At 39.4% G+C, this 20285-nt stretch overlaps 1 protein-coding gene across 9 annotated transcripts in view; it reads right to left on the bottom strand.

Annotated features, from left to right (window-relative positions):
* Positions 1 to 6054: 6054 nt before the first annotated feature.
* The window catches only part of TSPAN8 (tetraspanin 8), a 35349-nt gene continuing 21118 nt past the window's right edge, over positions 6055 to 20285 (bottom strand). For 3 of the 9 annotated variants that reach the window (XM_061206477.1, XM_061206476.1, XM_061206479.1), the window contains 2 exons: positions 18367 to 18450; positions 13509 to 13797 (listed from right to left, as the gene is read on the bottom strand). In XM_061206477.1, coding sequence (XP_061062460.1) covers positions 13744 to 13797; positions 18367 to 18450 — 138 coding nt within the window. In that variant the 3' untranslated portion in view covers positions 13509 to 13743. Of the gene's footprint in view, positions 6336 to 13175; positions 13225 to 13508; positions 13798 to 18366; positions 18451 to 18485; positions 19282 to 20285 lie in introns of those variants that run through there. The other 6 variants (XM_061206480.1, XM_061206484.1, XM_061206482.1 and 3 more) reach the window with 5 other exon arrangements.

The raw sequence follows: 20285 nt of genomic DNA, 5'->3' as shown, positions 1-20285 counted from the left end.
TCTTTACTTTTATGTAATTAGATGTATTATTTTGTATTGCTTCTGTATTTTATGAAATAGTTTTTAAAAGTTTCTTCACTTCTAGATTATTAAAGAATTTAATGTTTCTTTTTGCTGCTTGTATGCTTTCTTATTCATGATTTACTTAGAGTTTACTATAATATAGTGTGAAGTAAGGATACAGTTTTATCTTTTATCAAATGCTGTCCAGTTGCTCCAACATAATTTACTAAAACTCGTATTTCCCCATAGTGATTTGAGATGCCACCTTTACCATAAACTAAATAGCCAGATGCACTCTGGTTTATTTATGGAATTCCTATTCTATTTATATTATAATATCAATTGTTTTAATTATTACTCTTCATTTTCCTGCATACCTATTTTTTGCATATATTTTAGACTGTCTAGCTCCAGAAGAAAATGCTTTTTGATATTCATATTCAGGTTACATTAAATGTGTATATTAATGAGATAATTGACATAATTATTATACTGAGTCTTCTACTCAAAGAACAAGAGTTGAAGAGGCTGTCTTTTCTCCATTGTATATTCTTGCTTCCTTTATCAAAGATAAGGTGACCACATGTGCGTGGGTTTATCTCTGGGTTTGTCTCCTTAGGTAGGTTTATTTCTAGATATTTTATTCTTTTTGTTGCAGTGGTAAATGGGAGTGTTTCCTTAATTTCTCTTTCAGATTTTTCATCATTACTGTATAGGAATGCAAGAGATTTCGTTGCACTAATTTTGTATCCTGCTACGTTACCAAATTCATTGATTAGCTCTAGTAGTTTTCTGGTAGCATCTTTAGGATTCTCTATGTATAATATCATGCACCTGCAAACAGTGACAGTTTTACTTCTTCTTTTCTGATTTGGATTCCTTTTATTTTTTTTCTTCTCTGATTGCTATGGCTAAAACTTCCAAAACTATGTTGAATAACAGTGGTGAGAGGGGCAACCTTGTCTTGTTCCTGATCTTAGTGGAAATGGTTTCAGTTTTTCACCATTGAGAACGATGTTGGCTGTGGGTTTGTCACATATGGCCTTTATTATGTTGAGGTAGGTTCCCTCTATGCCTACTTTCTGGAGAGTTCTTATCATAAATGGTTGTTGAGTTTTGTCAAAAGTTTTTCTGCATCTATTGAGATGATCATATGGTTTTTATCCTTCAATTTGTTAATATAGTGTATCCATTGATTGATTTGCGTATACTGAAGAATCCTTACATTCCTGGGATAAACCCCACTTGATCATGGTGTATGATCCTTTTAATGTGCTGTTGGATTCTGTTTGCGAGTATGTTGTTGAGGATTTTTGCATCTATGTTCATCAGTGATATTGGCCTATAGTTTCTTTTTTTGTGACATCTTTGTCTGGTTTTTATCAGGGTGATGGTGGCCTCGTAGAATGTGTTTGGGAGTGTTCCTCCCTCTGCTATATTTTGGAAGAGTTTGAGAAGGATAGGGGTTAACTCGTCTCTAAATGTTCGATAGAATTCGCCTGTGAAGCCATCTGGTCCTGGGCTTTTGTTTGTTGGAAGATTTTTAATCACAATTTCAATTTCAGTGCTTCTGATTGGTCTGTTTATGTTTTCTATTTCTTCCTGGTTCAGTCTCGGAAGGTTGTGCTTTCCTAAGAATTTGTCCATTTCTTCCAGGTTGTGCATTTTATTGGCATAGAGTTGCTTGTAGTAATCTCTCATGATCCTTTGTATTTCTGCAGTGTCAGTTGTTACTTCTCCTTTTTCATTTCTAATTCTATTGATTTCAGTCTTCTTGCTTTTTTTCTTGATGAGTCTGGCTAGTGGTTTATCAATTTTGTTTATCTTCTCAAAGAACCAGCTTTTAGTTGTATTGATCTTTGCTATTGTTTCCTTCAGTTCTTTTTCATTTATTTCTGATCTGATCTTTATGATTTCTTTCCTTCTGCTAACTGGTTTTTTTTTGTTCTTCTGTCTCTAATTGCTTTAGGTGTACAGTTAGGTTGTTTGAGATGTTTCTTGTTTCTTGAGGTAGGATTGTATTGCTATAAACTTCCCTTTTCGAACTGCTTTTGCTGCATCCCATAGGTTTTGGATCATCGTGTTTTCACTGTCATTTGTTTCTAAGTAGTTTTTGATTTCCTCTTTGATTTCTTCAGTGATCTCTTGGTTATTTAGTAGTGTATTGTTTAGCCTCCATGTGTTTGTATTTTTTACAGATTTTTTTCTGTAATTGATATGTAGTCTCATAGTGTTGTGGTCGGAAATGATACTTGATACTATTTCAATTTTCTTAAATTTACCAAGGCTTGATTTGTGACCCAAGATATGGTCTATCCTGGAGAATGTTCTATGAGCACTTGAGAAGAAAGTTTATTCTGTTGTTTTTGGATGGAATGTCCTGTAAATATCAATTAAGTCCATCTTGTTTAATGTGTCATTTAAAGCTTGTGTTTCCTTATTTATTTTCATTTTGCGTGATCTGTTCATTGGTGAAAGTGAGGTGTTAAAGTCCCCTACTATTATTGTGTTACTGTCGATTTCCCCTTTTTTAAAATAATTAATTAATTGTTTTTTATTTTTGGCTGCATTGGGTCTTCATTGCAGCATGCGGGCTTTCTCTAGTTTCAGCGAGCGGGGGCTACTCTTCGTTGCAGTGCACGGGCTTCTCATTGCAGCAGCTTCTCTTGTTGCAGAGCGTGGGATCTAGGCATGCAGGCTTCACTAGTTGTGGCATGCGGACTCTAGAGCGCAGGCTCAGTAGTTGTCGCACACCGGCTTAGCTGCTGTGCGGCATGTGGGATCTTCCCGGACCAGGGATCGAACCCATGTCCCCTGCATTGGCAGGCGGATTCTTAACCACTGAACCACCAGGCAAGTCCCTCAATTTCCCCTTTTATGGCTGTTAGCATTTGCCTTATGTATTAAGGTGCTCCTATGTTGGGTGCATAAATATTTACAATTGTTATATCTTCTTCTTGGATTGATCCCTTGATCATTGTGTAGTGTCCTTCTTTGTCTCTTGTAATAGTCTTTATTTTAAAGTCTATTTTGTCTGATTTGAGAATTGCTACTCCAGCTTTCTTTTGATTTCCATTTGCATGGAATATCTTTTTCCATCCCTTCACTTTCAGTCTGTATGTGTCCCTAGGTCTGAAGTGGGTCTCTTGTAGACAGCATATATACGGGTCTTGTTTTTGTATCCATTCATCCAGTCTATGTCTTTTGGTTGGAGCATTTAATCCATTTACATTTAAGGTAATTATCGATATGTAGGTTCCTATTGCCATTTTCTTAATGGTTTTGGGCTTATTATTATAGGTCTTTTCCTTCTCTTGTGTGTCCTGCCTAGAGAAGTTCCTTTAACATTTGTTGTAAAGCTGGTTTGGTGGTGCTGAATTCTCTTAGCTTTTGCTTGTCTGTAAAGGTTTTAATTTCTCTGTCAAATCTGAATGAGATCGTTGCTGGGTAGAGTAATCTTGGTCGTAGGTTTTTCCCTTTCATCACTTTAAAAATGTCCTGCCACTCCCTTCTGGCTTGCAGAGTTTCTGCTGAAAGATCAGCTGTTAACCTTATGGGGAGTCCCTTGTATGCTATTTGTTGTTTTTCCTTTGCTGCTTTTGATATTTTTTCTTTGTATTTAATTTTTGATAGTTTGATTAATATGTGTCTTGGCGTGTTTCTCCTTGGATTTACCCTGTATGGGACTCTCTGCACTTCCTGGACTTGATTGACTATTTCCTTTCCCATATTAGGGAAGTTTTCAACTATAATCTCTTCAAATATTTTCTCAGACCCTTTCTTTTTCTCTTCTTCTTCTGGGACCCCTATAATTCGAATGTTGGTGTGTTTAATGTTACCCCAGAGGTCTCTGAGACTGTCCTCAATTCTTTTCATTCTTTTTTCTTTATTCTGCTCTGCAGTAGTTATTTCCACTATTTTATCTTCCAGGTCACTTATCTGCTCTTCTGCCCCAGTTATTCTGCTACTGATTCCTTCTAGAGAATTTTTAATTTCATTTATTGTGTTGTTCATCATTGTTTGTTTGCTCTTTAGTTCTTCTAGGTCCTTGTTAAATGTTTCTTGTATTTTCTCCATTCTATTTCCAGGATTCTGGATCCTTTACTATCATTACTCTGAATTCTTTTTTAGCTAGATTGCCTATTTCCTCTTCATTTGTTTGGTGTGATGGGTTTTTGCCTTGCTCCTTCATCTGCTGCATATTTCTCTGTCTTCCCATTTTGTTTAACTTACTGTGTTTGGGGTTTCCTTTTTGCAGGCTGCATGTTTGTAGTTCCCGTTGTTTTTGGTGTCTGCCCCCAGTGGGTGAGGTTGGTTCAGTGGCTTGTGTAGGCTTCCTGGTGGAGGGGACTGGTGCTTGTGTTCTGGTGGGTGGGGCTGGATCTTGTCTTTCTGGTGGGCAGGGCCATGTCTGGTGGAGTGTTTTGGGGTGTCTGTGACCTTAGTATGAATTTAGGCAGCCTCGCTGCTAATGGGTGGGGTTATGTTCCTGTTTTGCTAGTTGTTTGGCATGGGGTGTCCAGCACTGGAGCTTGCTGGCCTTTGGGTGGAGCTGGGTCTTAGTGCTGAGATGGAGATCTCTGGGAGAGCTCTTGCTGACTGATATTATGAGGGGCCGGGAGGTCTCTGGTGGTCCAATGTCTTGAACTCAGCTCTCCCACCTCGGAGGCTCAGGCCTAACACCAGGCCGGAGCATCAAGACCCTGTCAGCCACACGGCTCAGAAGAAAAGGGAGAAAGAAAGAAACACAAAAAAAATTTTTAAATAAATAAATAAATTTTAAAAAAATTTTTAAATAATAATAAAAAAGAAGAGAGTAACCAAACCAATGAACAAATCCACCAATGATAACAAGCACTAAAACCTAAGCTAAGATAAACATAAAAATCAGAGGGACTTCCCTGGCGGTCCAGTGGTTGAGAATTTGCCTTCCAATGCAGGGGGTGCAGGTTCGATCCCTGGTCAGGGAGCTAAGATCCCACATGCCTCACGGCCAAAATAACAAAATATAAAACAGAAGCACTATTGTAACAAATTCAGTAAAGACTTAAAAAAAAAATCAGAAACTAATCAGTCACAGACAGCAAACCCCAAGTCTACAGTTTCTCCCAAAGTCCACCGCCTCAATTTTGGGATGACTCATCGTCTATTCAGGTATTTCACAGATGCAGGGTACATCAAGTTGATTGTGGGGATTTAATCCGCTGCTCCTGTGGCTGCACAGAGAAATTTCCCTTTCTCTTCTTTGTTCGCACAGCTCCCGCGGTTCAGCTTTGGATTTGGACCCACCTCTGCGTGTAGGTCGCCCTCAGGCATCTGTTCCCGCCCAGACAGGACGGGGTTAAAGCCGTGGCTGATTAGGGGGCTCTTGCTCGCTCAGGCGTGGGGTGGTGGGGGAGGGTATGATAGTCATAATTGGAATGCGGGGCGAGCCTGCGGTGGCAGAGGCCCACGTGACATTGCAACAGCCTGAGGCACGCCGTGCGTTCTCCCGGGGAAGTTGTCCCTGGATCACGGGACCCTGGCAGTGGCGGGCTGCACAGGCTCCCGGGAGGGGCTGTGTGGAGAGTGACCTGTGCTCGCACACAGGCTTCTTGGTGGCGGCAGCAGCAGCCTTAGCGTTTCATGCCCGTCTCTGGGGTCCGGTCTGATAGCCACGGCTCGCGCCCATCTCTGGAGCTCCTTTAAGCGGCGCTCTTAATCCCCTCTCCTCGCGCACCAGGAAACAAAGAGGCAAGAAAAAGTCTCTTGCCTCTTCTGCAGCTCCAGACTTTTCCCCGGACTCCCTCCCGGCTAGCTGTGGCGCACTAGCCCCCTTCAGGCTGTGTTCACGCAGCCAACCCCAGTCCTCTCCCTGCGATCCGACCTTCGAAGCCCGAGCCTCAGCTCCCAGCCCCCGCCCGCCCCGGCGGGGGAGCAGACAAGCCTCTCGGGCTGGTGAGTGCTGGTCGGCACCGATCCTCTGTACGGGAATCTCTCCGCTTTGCCCTCCGCACCCCTGTTGCTGTGCTCTCCTCCGTGGCTCTGAAGCTTCCCCCCCGCCCACCCCCCTGTCTCCACCAGTGAAGCGGCTTCCTAGTGTGTGGAAAGCTTTCCTCCTTCACAGCTCCCTCCCAGAGGTGCAGGTCCCGTCCCTATTCTGTCTCTGTTTTTTCTTTTTTCTTTTACCCTACCGAGGTACGTGGGGAGTGTCTTGCCTTTTGGGAGGTCTGAGGTCTTCTGCCAGCGTTCAGTAGGTGTTCTGTAGTTGTTCCACATGTAGATGTATTTCTGATGTATTTGTGCGGAGGAAGGTGATCACGTCTTACTCCTCCACCAGCTTGAAGGTCCCCCTATCAAAGAATGCAATTTTAAAACAAATATTCTTTCAACTTATACAGTGCTGTATGTCAATTATATCTTTAATAAAACTGGAAATAAAGAATCTAAGCCTAAAAAAAATAAAAATTAAAAATAAATATTCTTTCAAATGGGCATTGTTAGGGAGTTCTTCTTCCCCATATCTGATATTTCTTCCATATTCAGGGAGCTCTGTTAGTTTAACTCTGGAAGGCTCTCTTCATGCCCTTCTCAGCCCCTCTTCAACACCAAACTATCCTAGGGGCCTCCCCTCCCCAGGGGCGGTAGAGGGATTCATCTGATGGTAAATTGGAGATGAATAAACTGGGCTTAATTCCTCCTTTTCCCCTTTGGAAGCCAGCAAGTGTGTCAGATAGCTCACTTCATGGCTGAATTTTATAGTTTGTTAAGTGTTATCTCAAACCCAAATTTTGGTGTATGTGCTTTGACACAGAAACAAAATTGAGAGTAGAATTTACAGACCCAAATAACACGTTAAGAGTATTCTTGCAGGGCTTGGATTCATGGACAATGGACTTGAATGTGTGGGGAGGGAATGACCCTTTGGCAGATCATAAAGCCTGACTTACACTGTGCCAAGAGGGGGTTTACCATGGTGTGATTGGAAATTAACTGCTGCAACTTGACCTTGGCTGGTGATTCCTACTTTTGGCAATTCTGTCCACAGGCTAGTGGCTGTTTCATAGAGGCAGAACTGTGCACATGGGTGGATTCATGCAAGTCTTTGGACCATGTAGGCCTCAGCAAAGGCATGGGGGTGGGAGACCTGGGGTGGGTTGAAGAGGTGCAGTTCTAATCTCAGGAAAAGTGTGTGCCATTAGCCCACCCTAAGCCAAATGTTGGAGGCTTTATAACACAGGCTGCTGCATCTTACTCCACAGGCACACCTGAGGCAGAGACTCAAGACTAAAAGACAGTCATTCCACATTAGACAGTAGAAGAAAGAATAATGTTTGCTGCTTTCAATGCAAGACTCTTGAGTCCTTTCCATGCTCCAGAACACTGGGGAGATAATAGCTATGAATTATCAGAGCCAGTCTTTACGAAGGCAGAACTTGATCAGCTGCCCCAAATTCACTCTGAAATAAGGATGAGATGGAATCTATGGAAGGCCTAATATTGAATTTATGAAGTTCAAGAGTAGAAAATATTTAAGAATTATTGGGTGTGTTTCAAGGTGATCCCGTTATTGTAGGTGGCATGCAGGTGCTCTGAGGGAACATGTTTGAGAAAATTTATGAAATTCAACAGCACACCAAAAATAGGTACTGTGGAGCAGAAACTGGTTCTCACTGGACTCCTCTAAGCACATGGTTCTCAACTGCACAGCACATATAATCATCAATAAATTCAAAATCTCTAGGGATAGGAGCCAGGCATTGGTATTGAGGTATCAACTTGGAATAAAGTATGTAAAGTGCCTAGCCTTGAACCTGGCAAGTAGCTGGCATCTTCTAAATAGATGTTGGTGCCTGCCCCAATTTCCTCCTCTACACAATGTGGTCTTTCCTTTTCCTAGGATGACTGGGTAAATTACCCAAAGAATTTAAATGGTCTTACCAACATTTTTTTCACAACAGGTAATCCAACACTGCAGTTTAAATGCAGCCATCTCAGAAAAGCTTATTTGAACAGTTATTTTTCTTTGGAGACTTAGTAGTCTCATAATCCCAACATTGTTCCTTCATTTTCCCCTTCCCTGAATTAAAAAATACAAGTTTCTCAGTTCTTTAACCAGGACACACATTACTACCAACCATAAAGATATAGGATAATTACATATAAGAGTAATCTGAGCAGTAGGGAAATAGAATTTCTGCTTTATATGTTTCAAATATATGCTGTTTCCAAGATATTTTTAGACTTTTTATGGCTGGATTCTTCCCAGGAAAGTTGGTTCTTCCATCAGAAATTTGCTCTTTCTATCTAAGGATTTTCAGATCTTTGGAAAGTACTTTCCAAAGTCCAGAATTTTAAACCACTGAGGGATAATTAATGAGGATAAAAAAGGTATTGGGGGTTTAGCCAGCATCGCACAAAGCCAGGCCCACAGCCTGACAGCTCCAGCTGCCAGACCCATGAGACTTTGCTTTTCCCAGGTCAACAAGTATTCACCACATCCTAATGCTCATTATACACATTTGATATTCATTTTATTTCTGAGTACTTATTGGGCTTAGTTTTCTTGACTTGACTGTCTCTAGATTAAGAATTTTTTTTTTTTGGTTATTAAAAAAAAGAGGTCTGATTGCCAGTTATGACGGCTTCCAGTTATGAACTTATTAATGAGTTCTTGCATATTTATAACATTCCTGACCATTTCCATTTCAAATTTTGCCATGACCCTTAACCTGTTTTCCAAAATCACAATTTCTGCAGAGAACAACATGTTTTGTTGGAATCACTTGAAATAATGTCACAAATTACTCTTGGCGATATCGTGAGCCAGGTGCAATGTCATGTTCACCTCGTTTAGTTATTGCTCTTGGCTTTGCCGCAACTGATGCTCAGATTGTATTAAATAGACATGACTTATTTGGGTCTCACCTTACCGGCAAAGCTGACTGAGCTTTCTCTCCATTTGGTGTGTGCTGTTTAACATCACGATGATTCCTGGATTACATCCCTTTTCATTTACTGTCTGTCATTCCATGCGGCTCACTTCCTGGCTCATTATTCCATTTCTGTCTTTTTGTTCCATAACTTAACATGATCTCTGGATAGCAGTCTTGGAAAGAGAGTCTGAGCAGATTTATCATTCTGTGGAGGAGCTGGTGTCAAACTCCATTTCAAAAATTCAGATCTTTGAAGATGAATTCCTTGATGGCCCCAAACTTTCTTTGAAGTGTAAAGAAGCTTCATAATCAAAACCAAAGCTCGATAAATGTGTATTTAAATGCTAATGCTAGGTCTACTTATTCTTAAAATGATGGTGATATTACAGCTACTAACATTTATTATGTACTAACTGTAGTATATGTTCTAAATATTTTGCATGCATTGATTGCCTCATTTAATCTCACAACAGCCCTATAGAGATTTCTTTTCATCCTTGGTTTTCAGATGAGGTACAGAGAAAGTAAGTAATATGTCCAAGATCACTCAGTGACTAGATAGTGAAGCCATGATTGGAACTTGAACAAATCTGATTCCAGATTCTATAGCTCTTAACCACCACCTAGTGTAATAGAAAGAGGAGATCAAAGTGGTACTAAACAAACTCTTCTCAGGAAACAAGGACAGGATATTTTCATTTTCAGGTATCTTTTGGAGTCAAGTTAATTGGTTGTAAGTCATAGGACCTGTCAACTTTCATTTACGGATATGGCAATTTTAATGTCTTTAAAAATGCAAGCACTATTTCTTATTCTTTCATTTAATAAACATTGGTTGGATAAGCATCTGTCAGAAGGTACCATACTACTTGTGGGTAGTACATAAAGTTAAAAAAGACACATTTCTTGCCTCAATTGTTCCAAAAAAGACAAAAGCAGAAGGCATGGAAACAAAGGCTTGAAATACAGAGTGATACATGTTATGATGGGGGTGTGCACAAAGCATAAGGCTGAAGGAAAGGAGACCACTCAGTTTGGGTTTATGGCAATATGTCAACAAACTCTAATGTTCAGGTATTACCCTCAGCAATTTAGCTACTCTGGAAAGAATCTAAAACTGTTTCTTTAACAAATCAGCTTTTTCCCAAGAGATATACTACAGTGTTGTGTTTTAAGAATGTAAGCTGTGGAGTCAGGGTAGTTGAATTTGAATCCTGGCTCCATGAATTTTGGGCAACTTACTAAACCTCCCTGTGGCTCAGTTTCCTTACCTATAAAATGAGGATAATAATTTTAATAATGGAATAGTTGTGAGAATTGAATGAGTTAATACATGTGAATTCCTTAGAGCATTACCTGACATATAATACATATAATACTATATGTATTAAATATTTTTACTATAAATAAAAATATTGATAATCTATGAAAAATCTTTATAAACTAAGAATGGATAACTTTCTTCAAATGGACCAGGTATTATTAATGCACCTCTAATATATTCTAGGTACCTTGCCAGGGTCTGGGGAACAAATTCAATTTAGGGGCTCTGGAATACCCAAGAAGCTTATAATAAAATGGAGGCAACAAAAAAAACTAGGCAAAATACATTAGAATAAGTGATATTTAAATATAAAGTGCTATGGGAAAATGCAGATGAATGGAAAAAATTAATTCAGTCCTGATGGATCCAGAAAAGCTTCACTGACATTTGAGCCAGACCTTGAAGGAATCCAACCAAATGATTACCAAGGTCATTCCTGGCATAGGGAGCAGCATGGCAAAGATATGAAGAGATAACAGAAGAAAAGAAAGTTGAAGGCTCATGAGGTGCTAGTGGAGCAGTGTCTGGAGATCATCCGGGAAGAGGGGGATTAGTTCTTACCTAGAGCCTTGTAGTCAATTCCAAACTTGTGAGCGAGTAATATAACATGATAACATCAGCATTTTAGAAATATCATTCCTCTGGCACAATGGGCAATGGATTTGAAGACAGTATAAAGTAGAAAAACTCATCAAGAGATTGCTGCAATGATCTTAGAGAGAAATGATGATGACCTGAACCAGGGCCATGACTAGGGGAAGAGGAAGAAAGAAGATACAATAGAAGTATCAACAAGGCAGAGTGACACGGTAGACATGGTAGATAAAGAGATGTACTGTAGGATGTTTAGCAGCATCCCTGGCTTCTGCCCACTAGATACCAGTACCACTGCCCCTCTACCCCAGCTGTGACCACCCTTCAGGCATTGTCAAATATCCCCTGAGGGGCAAATGGACCCAGGTAAGAACAACTGCTCTAAAGTCCTCTCTATCTCTAAATTGCTTTGAATATTCATCAAAGCAGAAAGAATCCAGGAAACTTCATATAATTTCACATGAAAATTTTAAATCTTAGTTATACTTTCCACAACTTTCATACCCTTTAATCAAAAAGTTCAACACCTGTGTGCTTGCTCTCTAAATCTCCAATTGCTATGGCAGTCTTCCTGGTCTGCTTAGTCCAATCCTTGCCTATCTCAGCTTTGCTTTGCATCAGAGGAAACTGCCTTTCCCAGGCTCCCTTGCTTTCTGGCGTCCAGGTGAGGTCAGCCAATGGAAGGCACTGTCAGAAGATTGGAGAGGGGAAGAAGGAAGAAACCACGGCACGTCTCCCTTTCTCTGTTCTGACAGTAGCCACTGAGTCACCTTCATGGCTTCCATTCCTGCTAGACAGTCCTTCTTCTGTGTCCCTGCCATGGTTCCATCTTCCACCAGGTGGCCTTAGATCCTGGGATCTGGTAACATTTTCTCTGTGCCTCCAGGCCTACAAGTGGTAGCAACTTCCTACTGTTGCTAATCTCTGGTTTACCTTGCCATCGCATTTGACTTCTTCCTTCTTCCATCACCTACCTGTGCAAGCAGTTGCTACGAACTAAACTGTGTCCTCCCTGCACCCCAAATTCATATGTTTGGGCCCTAACCCTCAGTGTGGCTGTAATTGGAATAAGGAAGTGATTAAGGTTAAATGAGGTCAAAGGGTGAAGCCCAGATCTGATAGGATTGCTGTACTTTTAAGATGAGACACTAGAGAGCTCCCTCTCTCTCCCTGTCATGTGAGAAGGAAGCAAGCAGGTGGCTGTCTGCGAGCTAGGAAGAGAGCTCTCACCAGGAACTGAATCTGCCAGGACCCTGATCTTGGACTCCCAGCCTCCAGAACTGTGAGAAGATTCATTTCTGTTGTTTAAGCCACCAGTCTGTCATATTTTGTTACAGCAGCCTGAGCTAACTAAAACAGCAGTTCCCTGTGTTATATTTCCATTATTTGTAATGGCTAGAGAGGTTTTGTTTCTCTGCCTACTCTGACTGACACAGTTCTTTACAACATTGATACCATAAAATATTTACCACGAACTATCTTAATATGTGCCTGACTATGCAAAAGTCATGTTCATATTCATTTCCTAATCTATTTCTTCCAAACACTCTGTAAGGTAGGGCAAAATGATACAACATAAGGAGCACAAGTTTTGAGTCACTTGACTCAGTCACAACTCCTCTACTTACCAGCTGCATGACCCAAGAAAAGGTAGTTAATCTCATTAGACCCTGGTAGCCTCCTCTATTAAATGGGTCTAATAATAGTACTAACCTAAGAGGGTTATTCTGGATTAAATGAGTTACTCTATGCAATGTACTTACAATATTTTTAGGCATATAGTAAGCTCTCAATAAATCTAAATATTATTTTTATCTACAATTTATTGAGTGCCTATTATGTGCCAAGCCCTGGGATAGGTACTAGGGGCATAAAGACAAATAAGAAACAATCGATGTCTTCAAGGAGTTGCAGTATACTCACAGAGGCAAACACGTAAACAGGTAATCATAATAAAATATGGCACGTTTATTAACAGACATATTCTGGGAAAGCCAAATAGAGCACGATCCACAGACAGGGTTTGAGAGGCAACTGTCAAGGTTTGAATCCCAGTTCTGCCAATTACTTATGGTTTGGCTCTGGGAAAATTACCTAACTCCTAGCTCCAACTCCAGCCGCCCCGGGGGGTAACATGAAGGGGTGTTCTGGTGTGCTGGAAATGCTCTATATCTTGATCTGGACAGCGCTTGCTATCCAGGTAGTGAATACTTAAGATTTGTTCACTTTATTGTGTGTATAGTATACCTTGATATAAAGTAAAATGTAAAAGTGCCTGTGAGAGCTACAAAGAGAAAAGCACTTATAACTATTTCCCAGAGGAAGATTCAGAGACGTACCAGAGATTCAATGGCTGGAAAGGCAGCATTCAGATCTTCTTGTCCTCACAACAGAAAGAAAAAGAAACACCATTAGTAGACACTGGCATAAACAGACAAGAGACGGTGACTCATTTAGCTGGACCACTCTCAACCTTCCAACATGAGGCTTAATTCGATCTTACCACGAATGGTTGATACATCGTGCAAGACAGAGTGTGGCTTCTGAAAAGCCTAGACACACTGCCTTAACTATGGTCCTGTTACTTAGAGATTATTATTCCACTGGGTGGCTCCAGATGAATGCTTTAAGCACAGTACCACCTGAACACAATGATCAGACAGGAAAAAGCATCAATGTAAACAATGTTACTTTTATTTTGAGGAAAAATGCACATTCATCTAATTTCCTTGTGTCCCTGAAATCTAAAATATGTTCACTATGACTGGAAGATCTCTGTGATCTAGCTAAATGACACATTTTAATAGGACAGCTGCTCTTAACACAGCACTCATATATTTAAAGTTACAAATCCGAAGCAAAATTTTAAAGGGGTTTGACCGATGATGACTTGACACATCCACAGACTTATTTCTTCCTGATCTGGCAGTACAGGACAATAGAAAATATCAGACCAAGTACCTAGAAAATATAATAACAGGATTAACATGGAATTTAAAGTAAAACACTAGAGATATTATAAATAAAAAGAACATTATATATGAAAAGATTCTGGCTACTGACAATTGTAATGTTATTTATCTAAGTCATCTCTCTTCCTGGGAAATTAGAGACTCTAACATTCAGAAAACACTCAGTATTTTTGTGTTTCAATCAGGGTTTTCAGCTAGCAATCTGCCTCTAACTGGCCCTATTTGATTGTGCAGTAACAGCTGGCACTGGAGCAACCCACCCTTTTGGAATACACACGCCCCTCTGTAGGGCATGGCCATGGAACTCTGGGGAACTCAGGCCTCTGGGTCTAAAGATGCCTACTGCTTCTATGCAAAGCTTATAATCATCTGGTTTAGATCATCCACATAAAAATCAAGGAGTCTAGAATTTCTCTTGCCATATTTTTAGGCATCGCCAAGAGGAATGAAAGAAAAAGTAACTCTTTTCTTAAAAAGCTTCTAAATTGAAGGGGAATGGCATCATTCAGGAATTTCCTTTGAAGTGAACATGTACAGCTGAAAATCTGGGGCATAATTTCCATCTCATTAAGTGGCTCTCCCAAGAATGAGCGACCCCAGCACTTGCCCTAATTGGCTCTGAAGTTGGTGAGTGGCATGCTGTGGCTTTGATGTAGAAATGACAGAACCTGTGTGTATTGCAGATAGAAAGTTTCCTCTCCACCAGCCTCCTCTGAGGGGAGTCAGGGAGAGGATGAGATGCCATTGATGCTGAGTCATCTCCAGCGCTCCTACTGTACGGAGATGTCCTGCTTACTAATTCTTTCCCGGAAATGCCTTTCAAATGAGAACTGCTGCCCAATATTTTTCCTTCAAAAAAAAAAAATATTGAGGGACTTCCCTGGCCATCCAGTGGTTAAGACTTCGCCTTCCAATGCAGGGGGTGTGGGCTCGATCCCTGGTCGGGGAGCTAAGATCCCACATACCTCGTGGCCAAAAAACCAAAACAGAAAACAGAAGCAATATTGTAACAAATTCAATAAAGACTTTAAAAATAGTGCATATCAAAAAATCTTAAAAAAAAAAATACTGACACCAATTCTTTGCAAAAATAATGACTTTCATTCAGAATGTTCTAAAAGTCATTCTTTTTGAATGACCGGAGAAAATGTTACAATTTAGTCTTTTGCTTTGTCCCAAGCCTTAAGTCTGGGAGATGAGTATCAGGAAAGAATAAAGAAAATGGGCAAAACAGTGGGATAAGGCAGCTATCATCTTTCACTGTCATGTCCTTGAAATAGAAGCTCAGCATGCATCAGCAGACTAGACAGTTAATACCATACTTTCTTGCATTTCGCTGCCTCTGAAAAGAAAATGTATCATTGTTCGTAAAAATAGGTAATAATTAAAAGAGATTCATCTTATAGTAATGAATGCTAAGACTCAGGATAAACCTGCTAAGTAATGTACACGTGCTCCCCATATTCTGAAGCCATCTAAAAAATGTAAAATTATTTTTTCTCTCTTTTAACTGCTCCATTCCTGGGACCATTCCTGGGTCCATTCCTGGGACCTCCTGTCAGGATAACTTTTATCCTACAAAGTGGTGACTATCAGTGTCAATGGCTTTTTTTTTTTCTTAATTAAAGTGAGGAGAGAAAGTGCTGATCATTTTTTGTGCTTGTAAGTTGCTGTAGTCAAATAAGGAGAGATATGATAGTCTGGTTAATGCAGAATAATGAGAATTCCAGTGTCTATAGATAACATTTTCTTACAAAATAAAGCATTTTGCATAGATTTCTAGCAACCTACTTGAGAAGAATCCCTCGGGTATATGTTCTTAACAGAGCCTTGACAATAACTATTGGCCATTCCATCAGAGCCTATGCCTAAACAGACTAACGCCAAAGGTGTAAACGTCAGAGGGTGGTTTTTTTCATATGATATTTTTCTATGGAGATAGTTTAAATGTATTTTCTGCAGGGAGATATTTGCTTCTGTTTGCTTCTTAAAAATATTTACTTATTAGAAGTATTTTTCTGTCTATATATCTTTATGTTTTCTTGAATTTGAAGTTGGGGAACAGAGAATGTAGACGGGCCTAAGTGTTAGGCAACTAGTATTAAGACTGTAAGACAGACTGATGGACATTTTTTGGATACGTTTTTATAGAATAGCTATCAAAAGACTATTTTCAAAGCTATTTTTTTAAGTAAAAATGAGAGGGAATACAAAATGATTTTTCTTTCTCTTCAAATCCCAGAGGGAGGGCAGATTTTCTATTGAGAGAGTGAACGAAAAAAAAATTTCAAACAGTTCTTTGAACCAACTATTTATCGTATCTACAAAAAGTCTAGAAATCACACTTAACTGGCATAACTTGAAATGCTTATATTTTGTGATATTACCATGTAAATTCTATACCTAAAAATTCCTCTATGAAAGGTTTTCAGCAAGGTATTTTCATATATATATATGTATATCTTTAGAACAACCAATAGAATATCTAAATATATAACAAACACATGGAGTATACCAATTTCATAAAATACTGAAATGCTATTCCTCTTGTAATCTTATTTTCCATCAGATGTCTTTAGATTCTTGGCAATGTCTTTGGCTATGATATGAGAGACATCAATCTTCCCAACTGATTATGTCCTTTTTTCCCCGGCTTTGCTTTTGAGAAGCTTCTTAAAAGCATCTGTGGGTTGTGGCCAAAGTCAATTGTCTGAATTTGAGTCTAAGATGGAATGTGACACTTATATTGACACTTACATTGAATACCTCAATTTTTTTTTAAAATAAATTTATTTTATTTTTGGCTGTGTTGGGTCATTTTTGCTGCATGTGGGCTTTCTCTAGCTGTGGTGAGCAGGGGCTACTCTTGGTTGCGGTGCGCAGGCTTGTCATTGCAGTGGCTTCTCTTGTTGCGGAGCATGGACTCTAGACGCAAGGGTCTCATTAGTTGTGGCACACGGGCTCAGTAGTTGTGGCTCACAGGCTCTAGAGCGCAGGCTCAGTAGTTGTGGCGCACGGGCTTAGTTGCTCCGTGGCATGTGGGATCTTCCCAGACCAGGGCTCGAACCCATGTCGCCTGCATTGGCAGACAGATTCTTAAACACTGTGCCACCAGGGAAGCCCTGAATACCTCATTTAAAGCTGGCTCACTTAAAGTCTACTTTACCAACATATGTGTGTGTTTTAGTTTATGGATGTGTGAGTACATATGTGTGATTGCTCACTTACATCCACAGCCATTAACTCATATTTCTAAATTAGCATAAACCCAAAATACAAAGCAGAGAAACAAAGGACATTTTACAATGGGTAGAATTGAGAGAAACAGACCTAATGCACAGCATCATTTGACTTTGGTCATATATTGGACATAAAGGAAGACAGCCGCATCTACCAACAGAAAATGCTTCATATTTGGACCTATTTGTTTGGGCTACAAGGAGGTCATGCTTAATGGCCTGATTTGCTGCTCATAGTTCCAGCCCTTTCTCTTATGGTTGGCTGAGAAATTCCACCGGTAACCTAAACGACCACTTAGGACACTAAATTGCTTCAATCTCAGCTAAAATTACTCTCTGACAGTGATGTGGCACAAGTAAGAGGTAAAAGCTACCAGAAAACCCAAGGAGAACATTGTACAATATTTCATGAGAGTGAAGTAGAAGTCACTTAGCTGAGCAAACCAGCCCGCAGAGGCGTTAACTAGGGAGACACCTCACATCGTTAGGATTCTTGCCAATGCCCTGACATGGACTGGTGAGTGAATTTGACTCACTTGATATCTAAATTAGCAAGATCTGGGATGATTACAAAAACACTTCCCTGAAATAGTTTTATTTCATCTTTTTGCAAAGAATTTCAGGCCACGTTAAAAAAAAAAAAAAAAAATCCTTCAGGTTCTGAAAACATCATGCCAGAAGAGTCTAGCAAGATAAAAATCCTATACAGGATTTTTTTTTTCAAAGTCAATAATCAAATTGATGAGAGTAAATGCAGAAACCTCAAGCAGAGTGTCCTTAAAAACTTCTCCAAGTGAGTCCATAGTCCTCACAGTGAGAAAATCAAAGTCAACTGTCTAGTTTTTAGAACTTGTTAGATTTCTCTAGACTAGAATAGCAGGAAAACAGTTCTCCACACTCTTGAGCTCGGTTTTTATTTTCTGTTTCAAAATCAGAAAGAGAGATAAAAACTTGTAAAGCTTGTGTTTTCGTTTTGTTTGGTGCTTCTTCTAATTTCAGGAAACATTAACCCTTGTGCTAGTTTTCAATGGGAAGAGGATATCTGGGACTAAGAACTGTGTGGAAATTAATTCAACTTCTTCCCCCAGGAGAGAGATCATTCAGAAATAATAGCTTCTGCCCTGCCAATTTCCTAAGACTATAATCCCCTCCCCAGACCCAAGGCCAGTAGAGGCAGATGCTGGGCCTTGGGCACTTGGTACCCAGTGCTTTTCTGAAGCATCTGGTTTTTATTTGGCTCTTCATAAATATTTGTTAGAAAAATTAATGAGCAAACAAGGGAATAAACAAAGAATTAATAATGCAAGATAATGCTATACCTCAACAGCTGCAAGTCCAAACGCTAGCCCAATAACTATGGAAAGACGTCTTGAAAATAAGCCTCTTAGCAAAGAAAAGCATGACTGTTAAAAACATTAAAAAATTACTTTTAGTCAAATTTTGACCTTATTTTAGTACAGTACAAATTTTTATTTATTGGGTTAACTTTTTACATTGCTATCAAGGAACATACTCAACAGAAAGGAATTGGATTATTCCAGCCACTCCAAGCTCCTTTCCCCCTCCGAAAGGTTATAACTGTTGTGGTTTGTTCATACATTAGGAAGCATTTGAGGAACAAAGTTTTGCTTCAACTACCTAATTACTGAATCTAGGGCTATTTAGTTATAAATACTCATTTTATCCTAACTTCTGATTGTTCATTTTAGAGCTGTTATCACCTTGACTGCGTATTTTTTAGGTTTGTAACCTGCAGCAGAGAGTTCCCTGGTTGAGGTTTCAGCTAATTATAGTGTAGATTTTCATTTTTTTAAATGATTTTTTAAAAAATTTTTATTTATTTTTTGGCATGTTGGGTCTTCGTTGCTGTTCGCGGACTTTCTCTAGTTGCAGCGAGCAGGGGTTACTGTTTGTTGTGGTGCGCAGGCTTCTCATTGCAGTGGCTTCTCTTGTTGCGGAGCACAAGCTCTAGGCATGCGGGCTTCAGTAGTTGTGGCACACGGGCTCAGTAGTTGTGGCTCGCAGACTCTAGAGTGCAGGCTCAGTAGTTGTGGTGCACAGGCTTAGTTGCTCCGTGGCATGTGGCATCTTCCTGGACCAGAGATCGAACCTGTGTTCCCTGCATTGGCAGGTGGATTCTTAACCACTGAGCCACCAGGGAAGTCCCTACATTTTCATTTTTAAAACAAGGTTTTTTTCAAAAATCCCTTAATATGTGTCAGGGTTATTTTTACCTTAAAAAGGAAAAAAAAATCATTATGTCCACTGTTATGCTCTTACTTTAGACAAAAAAGAGACTTTAGAAATTTGTCTCTTTGCCACATTTTTAAAAGTTTATTCAAACCAGCATGAAATTTCAAGCTTAACATATTTTAGACCAGACCTAAAAATTTCAACAATTGTAAATTATATGAATAATTTTAAAAATGGAAAAATAAAAAAATTTTTTAAAAAATGGAAAAATAATATACAATGTAATAGTGTTATTGTCTGTATTGCCAGAAAATATATCATCCCTATGATGGTCTTATATGTGCAAAGGGCTAACAAAATATTGCTATTTGTTAAATAAAATAAAAGTTCTCCGTGAGGTTAAGACAGTCTCTTCCCCTTCATTCCTGAATGTAATGGGTTTCTCCATTCTCATCTGATCCAAAGTGGTAAACATTAGAGGAAATTATTACATCATCTAAGATTAACTATGAGATTAATGGTATCTACTGAGTCACATTCATTATATTTTAGGGGTTTTCTCCCCCCTCCCCCTCTAGATAACCAGGTTATCTTGGCAAAAGGGAGGGGAAAAAAGAAATGTGAATTATGGCCATTCCAGATTTCTTATTTTTCCAGACTTCTTGCAAGTGACACGAGGCAGATGGAAGTCCTTCATGAATTTATGATCTTCCTTTTGGGAAACTGGTGCAGCTATAAGTCTATCTTCAGCTAAATTATGTGTGAATTTGGAGGGAATATCTATTATTTTTCAGGATAATGCTAGGGCATTTCAAAATCTATCCTGAGGAAACACAGTTTTGAGTTGAATCTTTAACAGGACACAGATAGCAATCTACAATTTAATTTACTAATTTCCTCATTATCCTAAGTGGAAACTACATTTGTTTACACCATAGTTACTTCCCCTCCTCCTTGTGGATATTGTGTCACTAAAATTACATAGAGAGGAGAGCAGGGAGGAATATAAAAATTAATAATGAAAAATTTTAGTGATATTACTTTG

This window comes from Eubalaena glacialis, chromosome 11 (genome assembly GCF_028564815.1).
Source record: "Eubalaena glacialis isolate mEubGla1 chromosome 11, mEubGla1.1.hap2.+ XY, whole genome shotgun sequence".
Taxonomy (NCBI): domain Eukaryota; kingdom Metazoa; phylum Chordata; class Mammalia; order Artiodactyla; family Balaenidae; genus Eubalaena; species Eubalaena glacialis.
The sequence above is the reverse complement of the archived record's forward strand: the minus strand, read 5'-3'. Positions and strand labels throughout refer to the sequence as shown.